The sequence below is a fragment of the Sarcophilus harrisii genome, chromosome 3, assembly GCF_902635505.1.
Source record: "Sarcophilus harrisii chromosome 3, mSarHar1.11, whole genome shotgun sequence".
Taxonomy (NCBI): domain Eukaryota; kingdom Metazoa; phylum Chordata; class Mammalia; order Dasyuromorphia; family Dasyuridae; genus Sarcophilus; species Sarcophilus harrisii.
This window is the reverse complement of record NC_045428.1, coordinates 571,580,950-571,594,012: the sequence shown is the minus strand read 5'-3', so window position 1 is coordinate 571,594,012 and position 13,063 is coordinate 571,580,950. Positions and strand designations below refer to the sequence as shown.

Here is a 13,063-nt window from a genome sequence, read left to right as displayed (position 1 = left end):
TGGCTCAAAGAGGGAATAATATACACACTCAGTTTGACAGTTATCCCATAAAAAGGGACAAGGATAATAAAAGGAGGAAGGGGGCTGATAAGATGAAGGGTAGATTGGGAAAGACAGTGCTCAAAAGTAAAACACATGAGGAGAAAAAGAATGGTAGGTAAGAGAAGGGGATAAAAAACAAAACAAAACAAAACAAAAAAAAAAAAACCAAGGGAAAAAAGCATGGAGGGAAATAGTTAAATTATAAATGTGAATGATGAACTCAATCTATAAAATAGAAGTTTATAGAAGAATGGATTAAAGACCCAAATCCTACAGCATATTTACAAGAAACATCACTCTGGATTAGAGAATGCAAAACAAAACAATTCTGAGATGCCACCTCATACCTATTAGATTAACTAATATGACCAAAAAAAAAAAAAAAAAAAAGGAAAACATGGAATGTTGGAAGGGGTGTGGAAATTTAATGCATTGATGGTGGAGTTGTGAACTGATCCAACCATTCTTGATAGCAATTTGAAACTATGTCTCTTTATAAAACTGTATGCACTTTGATCCAGCAATACCACTCCTTTGTACGTATCCCAAAAATGTCCAAAAAAAGAAGGGGGAAAGGATCTATTTCTACAAAAACTTTTTGTGGTGGCTAAGAATTGGGATCAAAGGGATATCCATTCATTGCAGAATGGCTAAATAAGCTGTAGCACATGATTGTAATGTGCTACAAGAAATAATGAGCAGAATGATTTCAGAAAGACTTGTAAAAGTCTTACATGAACTGATGCATGGTGAATAGGAAAACAACGTATACAGTAAGAGCAACAATGTATACAGTAACAGCAACACTGTTTGATGAACTGTGAATGACTTGGTAATTCTCAGCAACACAATCAGAGGGGCTCATTGTCATGGGAGCCACCTGCTGGTGGCTGCTGGGGACCTACTGACCAGCAGAATAGATCATGTCATGTGGGAGGATGATAATGATACAAAGAGACTAAGAGGCAGTTGCATTGTCTGACCTCTCTGCTCATCCCTCTGCCTCCAATTTATTTCATTCTCAATCCATAAGCAACATCTGTGTCAGTAAAGGCTGATTCGCAATTCCTTCATGGATGTTAGGATTCCCAGTTGTGGGGGCTTTTGGAGAACTGACCTGCCCCTTCACACTTTGGCATAGTCCTCAACTGCTAATTCTGAAGCAGAGAAGGAAGAACTAGTATTTTTTAATACAAACTGAATATTCACTTTCTTTCATTTTTATACATAATGTTTTACATAATTGTGTAGTGTTCTCTGGTTCGGTTTTCTTGGGGTCTCTGGGAGCAGCTTTCATTTCAATTTAGTAATCACCTCGAGAGTAGCCAGGGGTTAATTTAAAGTCCAAATCCTTTATTATCTCTTTCCTGGGGCCGAGCTGCTTTCCGGAGAGCCTTTCAAACCAGCCTTGCTCTCAGTGGGGGAAATGCAAGAGGCCAGACCAGCCACCAAGAGCCTGACTAAAAGTGAAATGAATCTCTGTCTCCTTGGCTCTGAGAGCTTCTAGTGTCCTTGTCTTCTGTAGCTCTCAGTTCCTGCTTATATGCTCCACACTGAGTGTAAACCAATCATTATATCTCTAGGAAACCATTACTTGTAAGATTAATCATACTGAATCATGTTAAACTAAATAACTATTGTCTCATCAATTCCACTTAGTACTTTGTAAGCATCCTTGTTTCAAGTTCAGAGTTCTGGCCCATAACATAATTGAACATGTATAACCTTAAAAAAAAAAAAAAAAAAGTCTAATGCTACAGAGAGAAAAACAAATACACCTTTAATGAAATACAGAATTTCCAAACTTTCCTGTTGAAAAGACTAGAGAAAAATAAAAATATCAAAGTTTAAAAAAAAAAAAAAAAAGATAAAATTGAGGCCATTCTTTTTTATTAGTTCCTCATCTCTTTATTTCTCAAATGTCTTTTGCCCTTTTGTCCTACAATTGTCTCATACAGAGAAATGGCTTTACTCCTTACCAAGGCAATCCCTTCTTCCTGCACAAGCAATCTTATTCAATGGTGTCTCATCTAACAAACTGTGCCCATCATCCCTCCTCTTAGCACTTATTTTCAATCTTTCTATTGTTTGCTCCACTTCCTATAAACATGCCTATGTTAAAAAAATCCTCAATGCCATTCCTGCTAACTACCGAAAAAGTGACAATAATGACCCAGCAATCCCTTACCAGACATATACTCAAAGACCAAAAGGTGCAATATGGACCAAAATATTCATTGTGGTGTTTTTTGTAGTAACAAAAAAAATCAGAAACCAAGGTGCTGACTGGGGTTCATGTGGGTTGAGAAAATTAGTATGCCACAAGAAACAAGATATATGAGGAATTAAGAAAAATATGGGATGATTTGTATGAACTGATGAAGCTGAAGAAAGCAGAACCTGGAGAACAACATACACCACTAATGATAATGGTATATATACTCTATCACTTGTTCTTCACAATAAAATTTAATTCTCTTTTATTTTACTGAGGCAGAGGTTAAGTGACTTATTCATGTCAGATGAGGCTGGTTTTGAATTCAGATCTTCCTAATGAGGCCCAGGACTCTCTGTCCCCTGCACCATCTAGCTGTTTGACTAGAATAACATCAATGAAAATAAAACATAAAACAGACCTCAAATCAGATACAATGATATTGTGTTATAGTGCCAACTACCATATAATTGCAGAAATTGTACATACAAGGACTTGCATTTCGTAAATTATATCAAGATGGGGCTTTCCTCCTTCCTCAGATCTCGGTGGAATTCATGCTGATTTCAGACAGATGCAGTGCTCTGAATTTTTCATTTTTAAGTGTAGAACTCTAGGCCTTAAGTAACTTAATTTTGTTTTCAGGGAATTCAAGGGACTTGCTAAATCATGTGCCATCGCAGGGAAATGAGTGCAAGTTTCTCAATAGCAGGAACATGTTATCCTGAGCTTGGAGCCCAGAGGCACTCTCATGGCAAGTCTTAATAGGCAAATATTTATTGAATGTAAGGATCCTTGCAACATCCTGGTGAGGTCCTTGTTTTTTTTTTTTTACAAGGCTTAGAGATAATTCTTTTGTCCAGGATCACAATGTTAAAGGCCAGACTTGAACCCAAGTAGATCTTCCTCACTCCCTTCATTAACCACTGTTGCCTCTCTGATCAGTTCATACTGGACCACACTCCCACCATCAGTTGTGGCAGCATCAGCCACATTGCTTAACTCCCATCATCTTCCTCATAAGCTGACATGTATACAGTACCTACTATGTGCCAGGTACCAAGTTCTTTACAAAAATTATCTTCTTTGTCAAAATGGTCCTAGGAGGTAGGGGTTATATTATTATCCCTGTTTTATAGTTTAAGAAACTGAGGCAGAGAGGTTAAGTGACTCATCCAAACGAACAAAGATTTATGGTTGGATCTGAACTCAGTTCTTCCTGACCACTGAGCCTCTGTGTGTGTGTACTATACAATATACGCACACACATGCATATACACACAACGTGCAGTATTTATGTGCATATGAACATGTTTGTAAACACATAAAGAAATGCGCATGTGCAAACACAGTACAATACAGTATCTTTGGTGTGTCACCCCACAGGATACAAACACGCATGGGTGCATATGTACATGCACACACCTACCCCTTGCACTTCCTTCTCCAGCTCCTTTTACAGATGAGGAAACTGAGGTAAACAAGCTCAAGTGAGTGCCCCACTTCCAGGCAGCGGCCGAGGCCCCGTTCTCTGCCCCCCCACCCCCCCCCCCACTTGCGCATATACGTCTAGTGCGCACATGTGGCTTTCCACCTGGGGGACACGCATGCGTGGTGCTGCGGGCGCGGGAGCCGCCTTCGGGCGGGGGATGAGGAAGCCGGAGGGGGGATCGGGCGCAGTGGGGCAGGCGGGCGGACAGGCGGGGGCGGGGCTGCCCGCTGGGCCGCTGACACCTCAGCCGGACGGTGACCCGTCTCCTCGCGCTGTCGCACGTTATTTGACGCCTGAAAGCCTGATGCTCAGGACGTGGGGCGCACTGACGGAGCTTGATGCAGCCCGCGGGGGGCGGAGCGGGGGGGGGGGGCGGAGCGGCCGCTTCCCCGAGGGCTAGCGCTGGCTGCCGCTGTCTCTGAGCTGGGCCGGGTGGGCACTGCGGGGGGGGCAATGCTGAATAAAGGCTGTTTGATGATGAGCCCAAAGCCTCCCCCCGGCAGTCGGCGGTTTCCAAGGTAGCCCGGGATTGGGAAAGGACCGGGAGCCGAGGCGGGGCTTCAGGGTCATGTGACTATGACGTCACCGCCCCGGGAGTAGTGATCAGAGGCCTACTGTGTGCCCGAAAGAGCCGTTTTCTGCCAGCCGAGAGCACGTGGTCCCTGCCCTCCAGGCGCCTCCAGTCTAGTCGGGGAGACTCGGTAGGGGGCAGCCCGGCACGGAGGGCGCTTTGGCGGGGAGGGCGTGCGTGCTGGGGGGAGAAGGAAACCGCGCCGGCCTTCGCCGGGAGGCACATGCTTCCCGCTCTCCTCCTCCCCAGACTCAGTTTCTTGAGGTGGGTGAACCGGGCCTGGCTGGCTCTTCCGGAGGGCGCCCCTTCTCTCCCCCTGGTCCGGGGGGGCGGAGATGGGGGTGGGGAAGGAAAGAGAGAGGGGGAGCGCAAGGCCGCCTTCCCTGCCTCCGCTCCCGCCTCCGAACGGTCTCGGGGCGCTTTCGGGGGGGTGGTTTTGTTATTCCCCGCCCCCCTGTGCCGGAAGCCCCGCCCCTCCAGGTTTCGCGTCCCGCCAATGGGACGCCCAGGTCGCGCTCTGCGCCCCGCCCCTGCCCCGCCCCCGGCGTCTTACCCGGGAGTGGGCGGCTGCCCCCCTTTGTCCCGGGAAGCGGGGTCCGGGGTCGGGCGGTCGGAGGGGGGCGGGGGATGGGCTTATTGGGGGCAGGGAAGGGCAGACATTATGGAGGAGGGTGCTTGTGGGGCCTACAAGACTACGCTCTTTCCCCGCGGGCCGGTGAGTGGCGCGCGCCTCCCGTCCACGTGCGCTCCGCCGGCCCCTCCCTCCCCTCGGCTTCCACGTGACTCCAGCCCCGGCGTCCCAGCCCTTCGGTTGGCCGGGCTCCCCATTTTACAGACCGGCAAACCGAGGCCTGCTTAAAAAAAAAATCAAAACCGAACCACCAACCCAGGGTGCTGCTGCAGAAGCGGGCCGGACAGCCCGGCCAGAGCGGGCCTGCGGGAGCTCCGGGCGGGAGGGGACCCCCTCCTCTCACGCGGGAGGCTGAGACCCCCCCGGGCTGAGTCTGTGGCCCCCACGCCTGAGGGGGGGAGGGGGGGAAGCTCCCCCAGAAGGGCGGGGGGGGGGTCCCCTAGGCGCAGGCCGACCCGCCCCCTTCCCCCCATCTTTCACCAATGAGGAAACGAAGCTAAAACAGCCCCTCGGGCCGGGGGGCCCCGCAGGGAGGGGCAGACAGAGCCTTAGAGCTCGGGGTTTGCCTGGAGTCCGGGAGATGGGAAGGGGCTCTGAACCTTCCATCCCTGGAAAGGAGTTCAGTGACGGCCTCTGCCCCCTCTGTGGGGGGCAGGAAACAGGCGGTACCTCGTCCCTGTCCCCAGCGCATCTCACCCATTAGTCCGGCCTTTGTCGCGAGGTGAGAAGGAAAGAGGTCTCATAACGGGGGCGTCTGGGAATGCCCCCCACCCCCCTGTGTCCCCCCATGGGCCTTCTGCGCCCGCCCGCGCGGTTTGCGTAATGGACGGTTCCTGCCTCGGGCGGGGCCTCCCCGCGGGGTCCGGCCGGAGCACTGACCGGGAACTCTCGCAGGTGGCCCAGAGCCCCCAAGCCGCTCTCCCGCCTTCCTCCCCGGGGGCGCCGCTCTCCAGGCCCCTCGATTCCCCTGCAGAAGCCCCGGACAGCGCCTTCCAGATGCCCGAGTCGGAGGACTTGAGCCAGCTGCGCCGGATGAACCTGGAGCTTCTGCGGCAGCTGCGGGTGGGGCAGGAGGAGATCCGCAAGTCTGTGGCCTGGGCCAAGGGGGCAGCCCAGCTGTTCCCAAAGCTCCGGATCAGGGAGGTGGGTGCTTTCGCCGGCCCGGGCTCCTTACCTGGGGGGGGAGGGCAGGCCCGAGAAAGGGACGGGGGAGGGGCCTGAAGCGGAATTCCCTTCTCTGCAGGGGAGCAGCCTCCAGGTGCCCGAGGCCTGGTGCGGCCAAGAGGAAGAGGCCCTAGTGTCCAGCGCGCCCCGACGCCACGTGGGCCGCCGCCCAGCCCTTAGTGCGGCCACCGGGGACGGAGAAGCCTCCGAGCAGGAGCACAAAGGCAGGAGCCAGGAGACGGCCCTGAAGAGCCTCCTGGGCAGCAGCAAGACTGTGCAGAGCTTGTCTCTCGCCAAGTCCCCGCCCTTCAACCAGCCCCAGGGGCAGGAGCCCAAGGACTTCCAGAGGCCCAGTTCCAGACTCAGTTCAGCAATCTTGCCGTCTTCCCCCAAGGCCTTGGACTTGGGGCCCACAATCGATCCCCTGAACTTTGGGGTCCAGAGGCCATTCCGTGAAACAGAAAGCCTGGGAGACCTCAGCTCCATCCAGCAATGGCAGAACTTCGAGGTAGGTGCGGTGGGCGGTGCGTCAGGCGGGGCAGAGCCACCATCCACTTCTGGGCCCTCTTCTGTCTCAGAGGGACCCCTGCCCACTTCTTGCCAAGAGGGCCTCCTCTGTCCTCATAGCCCGTGTACGTGGGAGCCTGTGGGGGCCCGCGGCCACGTGGGGGGCTGAAGGTAGTGGGTGAGACTGTCCCGAGGCCCTCTGGCAGCCGTCGGAATTAGCTTGGGCCCCCCACCCTGCCCCTTCTTCCAGAGAAAGGCTCTGGCTGTCCCCTCCGTGCCCTGTTCTTACTGGGGGTGACAACTCCATGAACATTTGTGGAGGGCTGGTCCTGTGGCAGGGCTCAAGTGTCCTGCAGAGCCAGGTCAGCCGCAGTCCCGCCCTCTGCGGGCCTCACAAGGGAAGAGCAGGAGGTGACAGCTGCTCTGTCCTCTCAGGTGCCTCCCTGGTTCGGTTCTCAGTCCATCCAGCCACAGTTGCGCTGGGTCCCCACCTCTTCGGCCCTGCCTGGAGAACAATTGCCCTATTATCCCCAACATAAAGATTTTCTGGTTCCTGATGAGAGCTGGCGTACAAAGCCTTATTTAGGTTATGATGTGATCGCAGGTGAGTTGTCTTCTGTCACACACACACACACACACACACACACACACACTGATGGAACAGCTTTGGCCAGTGGGTGAAAACCAAGACTGGGTATAAAAGTAGGTCCAGGCCAGATCACAGGGACACAAGGGGAAAGGTCCTGGCCTGAGGAAGGTCCCAGATTTACTGCTTAACTCCATCCATAATCATTCATTGGATACTAGGTGCTATGTGTGCCAGGAGCTGGGGACCCCCAGACAAAATGGAGCAATCCCTGCCCTCGCAGCTCACATTCAGGGGTATAAAGTGCAGCCTGTGAATGTAAAATCAGCGTATAAATGAAAGCGCATATGGACACACAAAGTGATTTTAGGAGGGGAAGAGGGTCCCTGTGTTCAGACCACGGGCAGTGTTGGCCGTCGTAGGGCCATACGTTTAAGTCCGGACCTCCTTGAGCTCCTTCCTAAAGAGAGCTGAGCATTCTGGGCAGGGGGCACAGCCTGGGCTGAGACACAAAGACGGGATGTGGAATATCCTGTTGAGGACAGAAGCTACACGGCTGCGATGGAGACTTGGGGAAAGTAGTAATTCCTGGTCAGGATGGCTGTTGGGCAGAAGCTCCCAACACTTACCTTTCTCACTAATATTTGACCCCAGGCTCCTTAGCTCTTTTCCAGTTCAAACCCATATACTAAGCACCTGTTGTATGCTAGGCTCCAACTCAAAGATACAAGACTTGGGGGGAAACAGTCCCTGTCCTCTGGGAGTTTTCATTGGCCCAACAAGCTACCAGGGCAGGGCAGACTCTGAAATGAGTGGAGAAGGTGAAGGAGCCCCTTGTGTAGCATGAGCGGGGAGAGACTCTTGGAAATTGCCTAGGCCGGCACAGCAGGATTAGCACTCAGGGCCTCTCCGAAGCTTGTGCTTGCTGCACCAGATCCTGAGGAGCCTCAGGTCTCTTTGTGGCTATGGAGGGACTCTATGGCTGCCTCCCGGCCCCAGAGCCTGGACCAGAGGCTGGGCTTGGGGGCCATCCCTACAGCAGGAGAAAACCGAGGCCCCCGACTAAGGCCGGTGCGCAGGTGGTCCCGGCCATAGGCTTGTGCTGGGCTTCGGGCCTGCGGTCTGCTCCTGCTGACTCTCGGCTTCTTCTCAGTGACCCTCACTGCCCTTCCTGCCTCTCCTTTCCCGCTCTAGGGTTGCTGGACACGGCATCTCCTGTCATCCATAAGTCTGAAAACTACTACTCGGAACTTCAGGATTTTCGGAAGGCTAATAAGGAAGAATGTATTTCCAGATACCCAGAGTGAGCAGAGCAAGATGGGGAGGGTAGGCCGTGGTCGGGGGCGGCCTGAGGAGGGGACGCCTGGGCTTTCTCACACCTGTCCCCTCTCTCACCCCCAGGCTGGATCCTCTGGACTTGCCCTCTTCTAGAAACAAGGGAACTCCAGATTCCCATCAGTGTAAGTCATGGCCAGGGTGCCGTCCAAGGGGTGTTCCCTCGCCTTCCTGCCTCAGCCCAGGTCCAAAGCAGCTCAAAGACTGGGGAGGCTGTTTTTGGGATGCCCGGGCCAGCTGGCTCAGAGACTCAGCGCCCCCTCAGCTGCTGCTGGCCCCAAATCTACCCTTTGGGGGGACAGTGAAGACCTGCCCTCTGGGAGCTTGTGTTCTGAGCAAGGATGTGGGAGGGACAAAGAGCCAGGCAGAGAGCTGGGAGAAAGCAGGAGCCACCTTCATCTGGTGTGTCTCATGCATTTGTAGTGAGCGTGTTGGGGTGTGCTGGGAAAAGCCGGCCTCCCCTCCTCTAAGGTACCACGTTGCACCCTTGGGCTGAGCCAGCCAATCATCCCAGGCTGCCTGCTGTGGGCCCCCATCCCTGTGTGGCGCCCTGCCATGCTCAGCCCCCACTCCTTGCCACACATACAGCCCCCCACTCCCTGCTGCACACAGCCCCACAACCCTCCTTGTTGCCTGCCGTGTGCCCCTTTCCTTGGCTCCCACATGGCAGTCTAGCTCTGCTTTTGAGCCAAACTCCCCTTTTCCCCATTGCCCAGTTCTGGCTGTTTGTATGGAATGCTCTCTGACCTCTGTGCTCCCCTAGGCTGGTGCTCCCCCCCCCAACCCAAAGCCTCTCCTGACCCCCCCCTCCCGGTAGCTTGTGTTTGGTGCCCACATTTTGTTTGCTGGGCCCAGAGCTGGAAGGAGCCTCAGGGCAGCAGGGAGAGTCCAGGGACAGAGCGTCCCTCAAAGGGGACTGAAATCTGGGGGGTTAATGGCATGGTCAGCACCCAGGGTGGGCACCTGGGAGACACAGCTCCATGCTAGGGGGTGAACTGAGAGGAGCTGGTACCCCAGTCACAGGCCGAAGGCGGAAGGGAGGGACTTGGGGGCGGGGAGACTGGCCATCACAAGGGTCTTTATGCCAGCAGGGTTCAGTGGGCGTGAGGCAGGGAGTCTCCCAGCAGCAGGGGGCAGCAATCGGAGATGGGCCTGGCCAGCTGCTTCCTCCCTTTTTGGGCCTTTGAAGGCCAGCCCCCGCCCTGGCTGGGGATGGGGGGAGAGTGGGCAGAAAGCAGGGGCCGAAAGCTGGGCAAGGGGGCACTGGAGCGATTTTGAATATTCCCTTTCAGGTTTACATTGTTACCGAGTGAACCAGCGTCTGTTTACAGTTCCCCTGGATCCACTGGCCACCTGCCCTGTGTGCAAGACCTCCCGTGGCCAGAAGGGCCGGGAGACCCTAGATCACCCTACCCAAATCAGGTGTCTAGGGGGAGGGCGTGGCAGGGACGCGGACCAGGAGGGAAGGGGCCGCAAATCTCCTCGTCTCCTTTGGGACCCTTTAGCCAAGTCGGCAGGAGGTTGTTCACAAAGCTGCCAGGGCTGTAGATGTGATCTGGGCCAGCTTCTCTGCCCCTTTAGGGGGAAATGGAGGTTTAGGGCTGATGAAAGAGAAGTCAATGTCCAGAGAGATGCCTCCTCCCTTCCCGTGTTCTAGGGGCCCTGGGCATCCCCTAGAGACCTTCAGAGGAGGGTCTCTGCCCGATTGCTGCCCTCCCTGCACATTGGGGCGGTATGCATCATGAGCAGGGTTTTCTCTGGCATCTCCCTGTCTCAGGTTGTACCCACGAGCTGGGCATCTGGGCTCTGCTGCTCCCCTGCTATGAGTCCATGGACACCTTGCCCACCCCTCCCTGAGAGGGCTGGACTGACCTGGGAGGTTCCTTCTGGCCTATGACCTCTGGCCTCCCAGGTGTAAACGGTCAGCTCTCCGTTATCTGTGCTAAGGAAGTGAGGGAGCCAGGGCCCCCTGCAGGTGGGGCATGCTGCCCTGCTTTGGGCACCCACCATGGCAGCCCCTAGAGTGACCCCTGACCTCTAAAGCCCAGCCCAGACTGTGGGTCCTGACAATGGGGTTCATGAAATTATGACTCATGAGCAGATGTTTGACTTTTACACCTGCTTTATATGTCTGTATCCCCAAGGTCACATAAAATTTCCACCTCAGTGGAGAAAGTTTAGGAAGTGATGCTAAAGGGCCCAGGGTGCAGGGTGGGAGAAGGGCTGCTGGGCCTGGCGAATCCCACAGGCCCCCCCGGAGGCCCCTCTGGGTTCTTTCACCTCAGTGGGCCTTCGGGGCAAGGATGGGACTGAGGTCTCCCTTCTCCCTGCAGAGTGAGCGTCCCCTTGTCAACCTTCCTGCCCCCCCACCAGTACCCCATTCATCGACGCAAAAGCTTCGACACCTCCGACACCATGGCTTTGCCCCGGGTGAGTGACCGGCTGCCCAGCCCCCCTCCCACCCTCTTGTCCTTTGGCTTTCCAGCCACCAAAGCCACATGAAGTGTCCTTTGGGCACGTTTCAGCACTAGGAGCCAGGCTGGATGAGCTAGAGCTGGGCGGGGGGGTGGGGGGCACAGGAGGAGGAGCTGTTGGTGACCTCATCAGGCTTCCTGCAGGGGGCTCCTTTGACATTTGTTCTCTCCCCTCCCCCTCACAGCACTGCCTCATGGGCTGGGACAACATCCCCATGCCGGCATCCAGCAGCTCTGCCCTGAGCAGTCTGGACCTCAGGACCTCCTTGGACCCTGGTGCTCAGCGGGCAGAGCTCTTAGACCACTACCGCTCGGTAAGTGCCCTGGAAGAGGAACGCAGGGAGCCCCAAGGGGCCGAGGGAGCGGGAGGGCCTGGGAGAGCCGAGGGGCTGGAGGAGTCTGTGCTGCCCAGAGGAGGGGTCTGCTTGCATCCTTGGCCTCTTCACATGCAGCCCCTGGAAGCAGCAGCTGGTTCCTTCCCTTCCCGCCCCAGCCCTAACTCCGCTTCTCACTTCTAGTCATCTAGGACTTCCAGCTGGTGCTGGTCCGACCCGCTGCTCTCCATGTCGCGAGCCACACAGTTCCAGCTGAGCAACATTTCTGAGCGCTACTGGTCGGGTGGCAGGCGCTTCCCCCGGCCGTGAGGGCCCGTCCCATCCCCAGCCCCCTCTGTTGGTGGGAAAGGCCCAGGCCCCTAAGAGGGAAAGGCCGAGATTCCCCCCGGCTATCCCTGCAACAGGGGCTCGTTCTCCTTTGGGCCAGACTTCCAGGTTGGAATTATCCAGAGGCGTCTACACGCTGCGGAATACCACTGTGGTGTCCACCGTCCCCTGGCCCCCACCCCTCAGGGAAGGAGCTGGGAGACAAGGGCATGGGCTTGGGGCTCGGGCCCAGGCACCCCTGGGTCCTGTGCGCAGTGATTGCCATGAGGACAGAGGCAGCTGTTTGTGCCTTTTTAAAAATAAAGCTGAGCTCTCTCAGGAGCCTGGGCCTCCCTGCTTCCTGCAGAGAAGTTACAGGACTTGCCTTAAGTCAGGGACTCACCCATGGCGGGTGTGGGGGCCCGTGAAGGCGAGCCCGAGCCCAGGGCAGCTCCAGGAACGAGGAGCCGAGAGCCCTGGTTCACAAGGGGCGCCCTGACTGCCGGAGCTTGCACGCTGAACACAGAATAGCAAGGAAAGCCGTTTATCCAAGTTAGCACCCCAATGGAAACCAAGGAAAGTATAGGGGGGAAAAGGTGGCAATCACAGTGAAGGAGCCCTCCTTCTGGGAGGGAAGGGCTCAGAGCCCACCCAGAACCAGTCTCTTGAGTAGCAGGCTGGGGAGGGGGCCTGGACCCAGCGGGAAGTGGGCTTGGCTTCCATAATCCAGCAGTGGCTGAGGGGCTGGGCACCTGAGAAAGGGGGAGCTTGGGCCAGTCCCGAGGGGGACGCAGGCCAGGACTTGGAGTTCTCGTCTCGCCAGCCAGCAGAGTCCTGTCCCACTGGGCTTGGATGCAGAGGTTACGTTTTGTATTGACTTCTCTGTGTCCACATCCCCCACCCCTATCACAGTTTAAGCTCCTTGGGGTCGGGACTGTTTTTCCTTTTTGGAATATTGGGTGTAAGTGACTTTTCGGGTCACACGAATCTGAGGGTGGATTTGAACTCGGGTCCTCCTGCTGCAGGGTCTGTGCTCCATCCACTATAGCACCATCTAGCTGCCCCTGATTTATGGCTTCCCATGCCCAGAGGCTGTCCATTAGCCTATTGAACTGAGGGGCTCATTTCATGGTCCCTTCCTCCAGACCATAGACTCCTCCCCTTGTTCTTCAGTGGCTCCTCATCTTTTCTAAAAACCCACCCGGATTCTTCCTGCACCATGACACCCTATAGAGCCCCAGACCCCGGGACCTGAGCAAATCCTAGTCCTAGTCAGGAGCCTTGGGGGCAAGCTGAGCTGGGGTGGGGGGGAGTCAACAAGCCTCTTGGTCAAAGACATGGAAGACGAGAAGTTGCCTGGGACTAGACTTTACAAAAACGGGAGAGGGAAGAGCACAAGAGTGCA

At 55.1% G+C, this 13,063-nt stretch overlaps 1 protein-coding gene across 2 annotated transcripts; it reads left to right on the top strand.

Moving 5' to 3' along the window:
- The first annotated feature begins 4,641 nt into the window (after window positions 1-4,641).
- MIIP (migration and invasion inhibitory protein) lies at window positions 4,642-12,000 on the top strand. Of its 2 annotated transcripts, none has more exons than XM_031962844.1 (10): window positions 4,642-5,035; window positions 5,905-6,094; window positions 6,195-6,623; window positions 7,058-7,226; window positions 8,403-8,511; window positions 8,610-8,668; window positions 9,836-9,965; window positions 10,877-10,973; window positions 11,203-11,331; window positions 11,536-12,000. In XM_031962844.1, the coding sequence occupies exons 1-10, from the start codon at window positions 4,656-4,658 to the stop codon at window positions 11,659-11,661; spliced, it is 1,818 nt and encodes a 605-aa protein (XP_031818704.1). In that variant the 5' UTR covers window positions 4,642-4,655; the 3' UTR covers window positions 11,662-12,000. The 2 variants fall into 2 exon arrangements, with proteins under 2 accessions (XP_031818704.1, XP_031818705.1); XM_031962845.1 differs by having other exon boundaries at window positions 4,907-5,035; window positions 5,846-6,094.
- The last annotated feature ends 1,063 nt before the right edge of the window (window positions 12,001-13,063 follow it).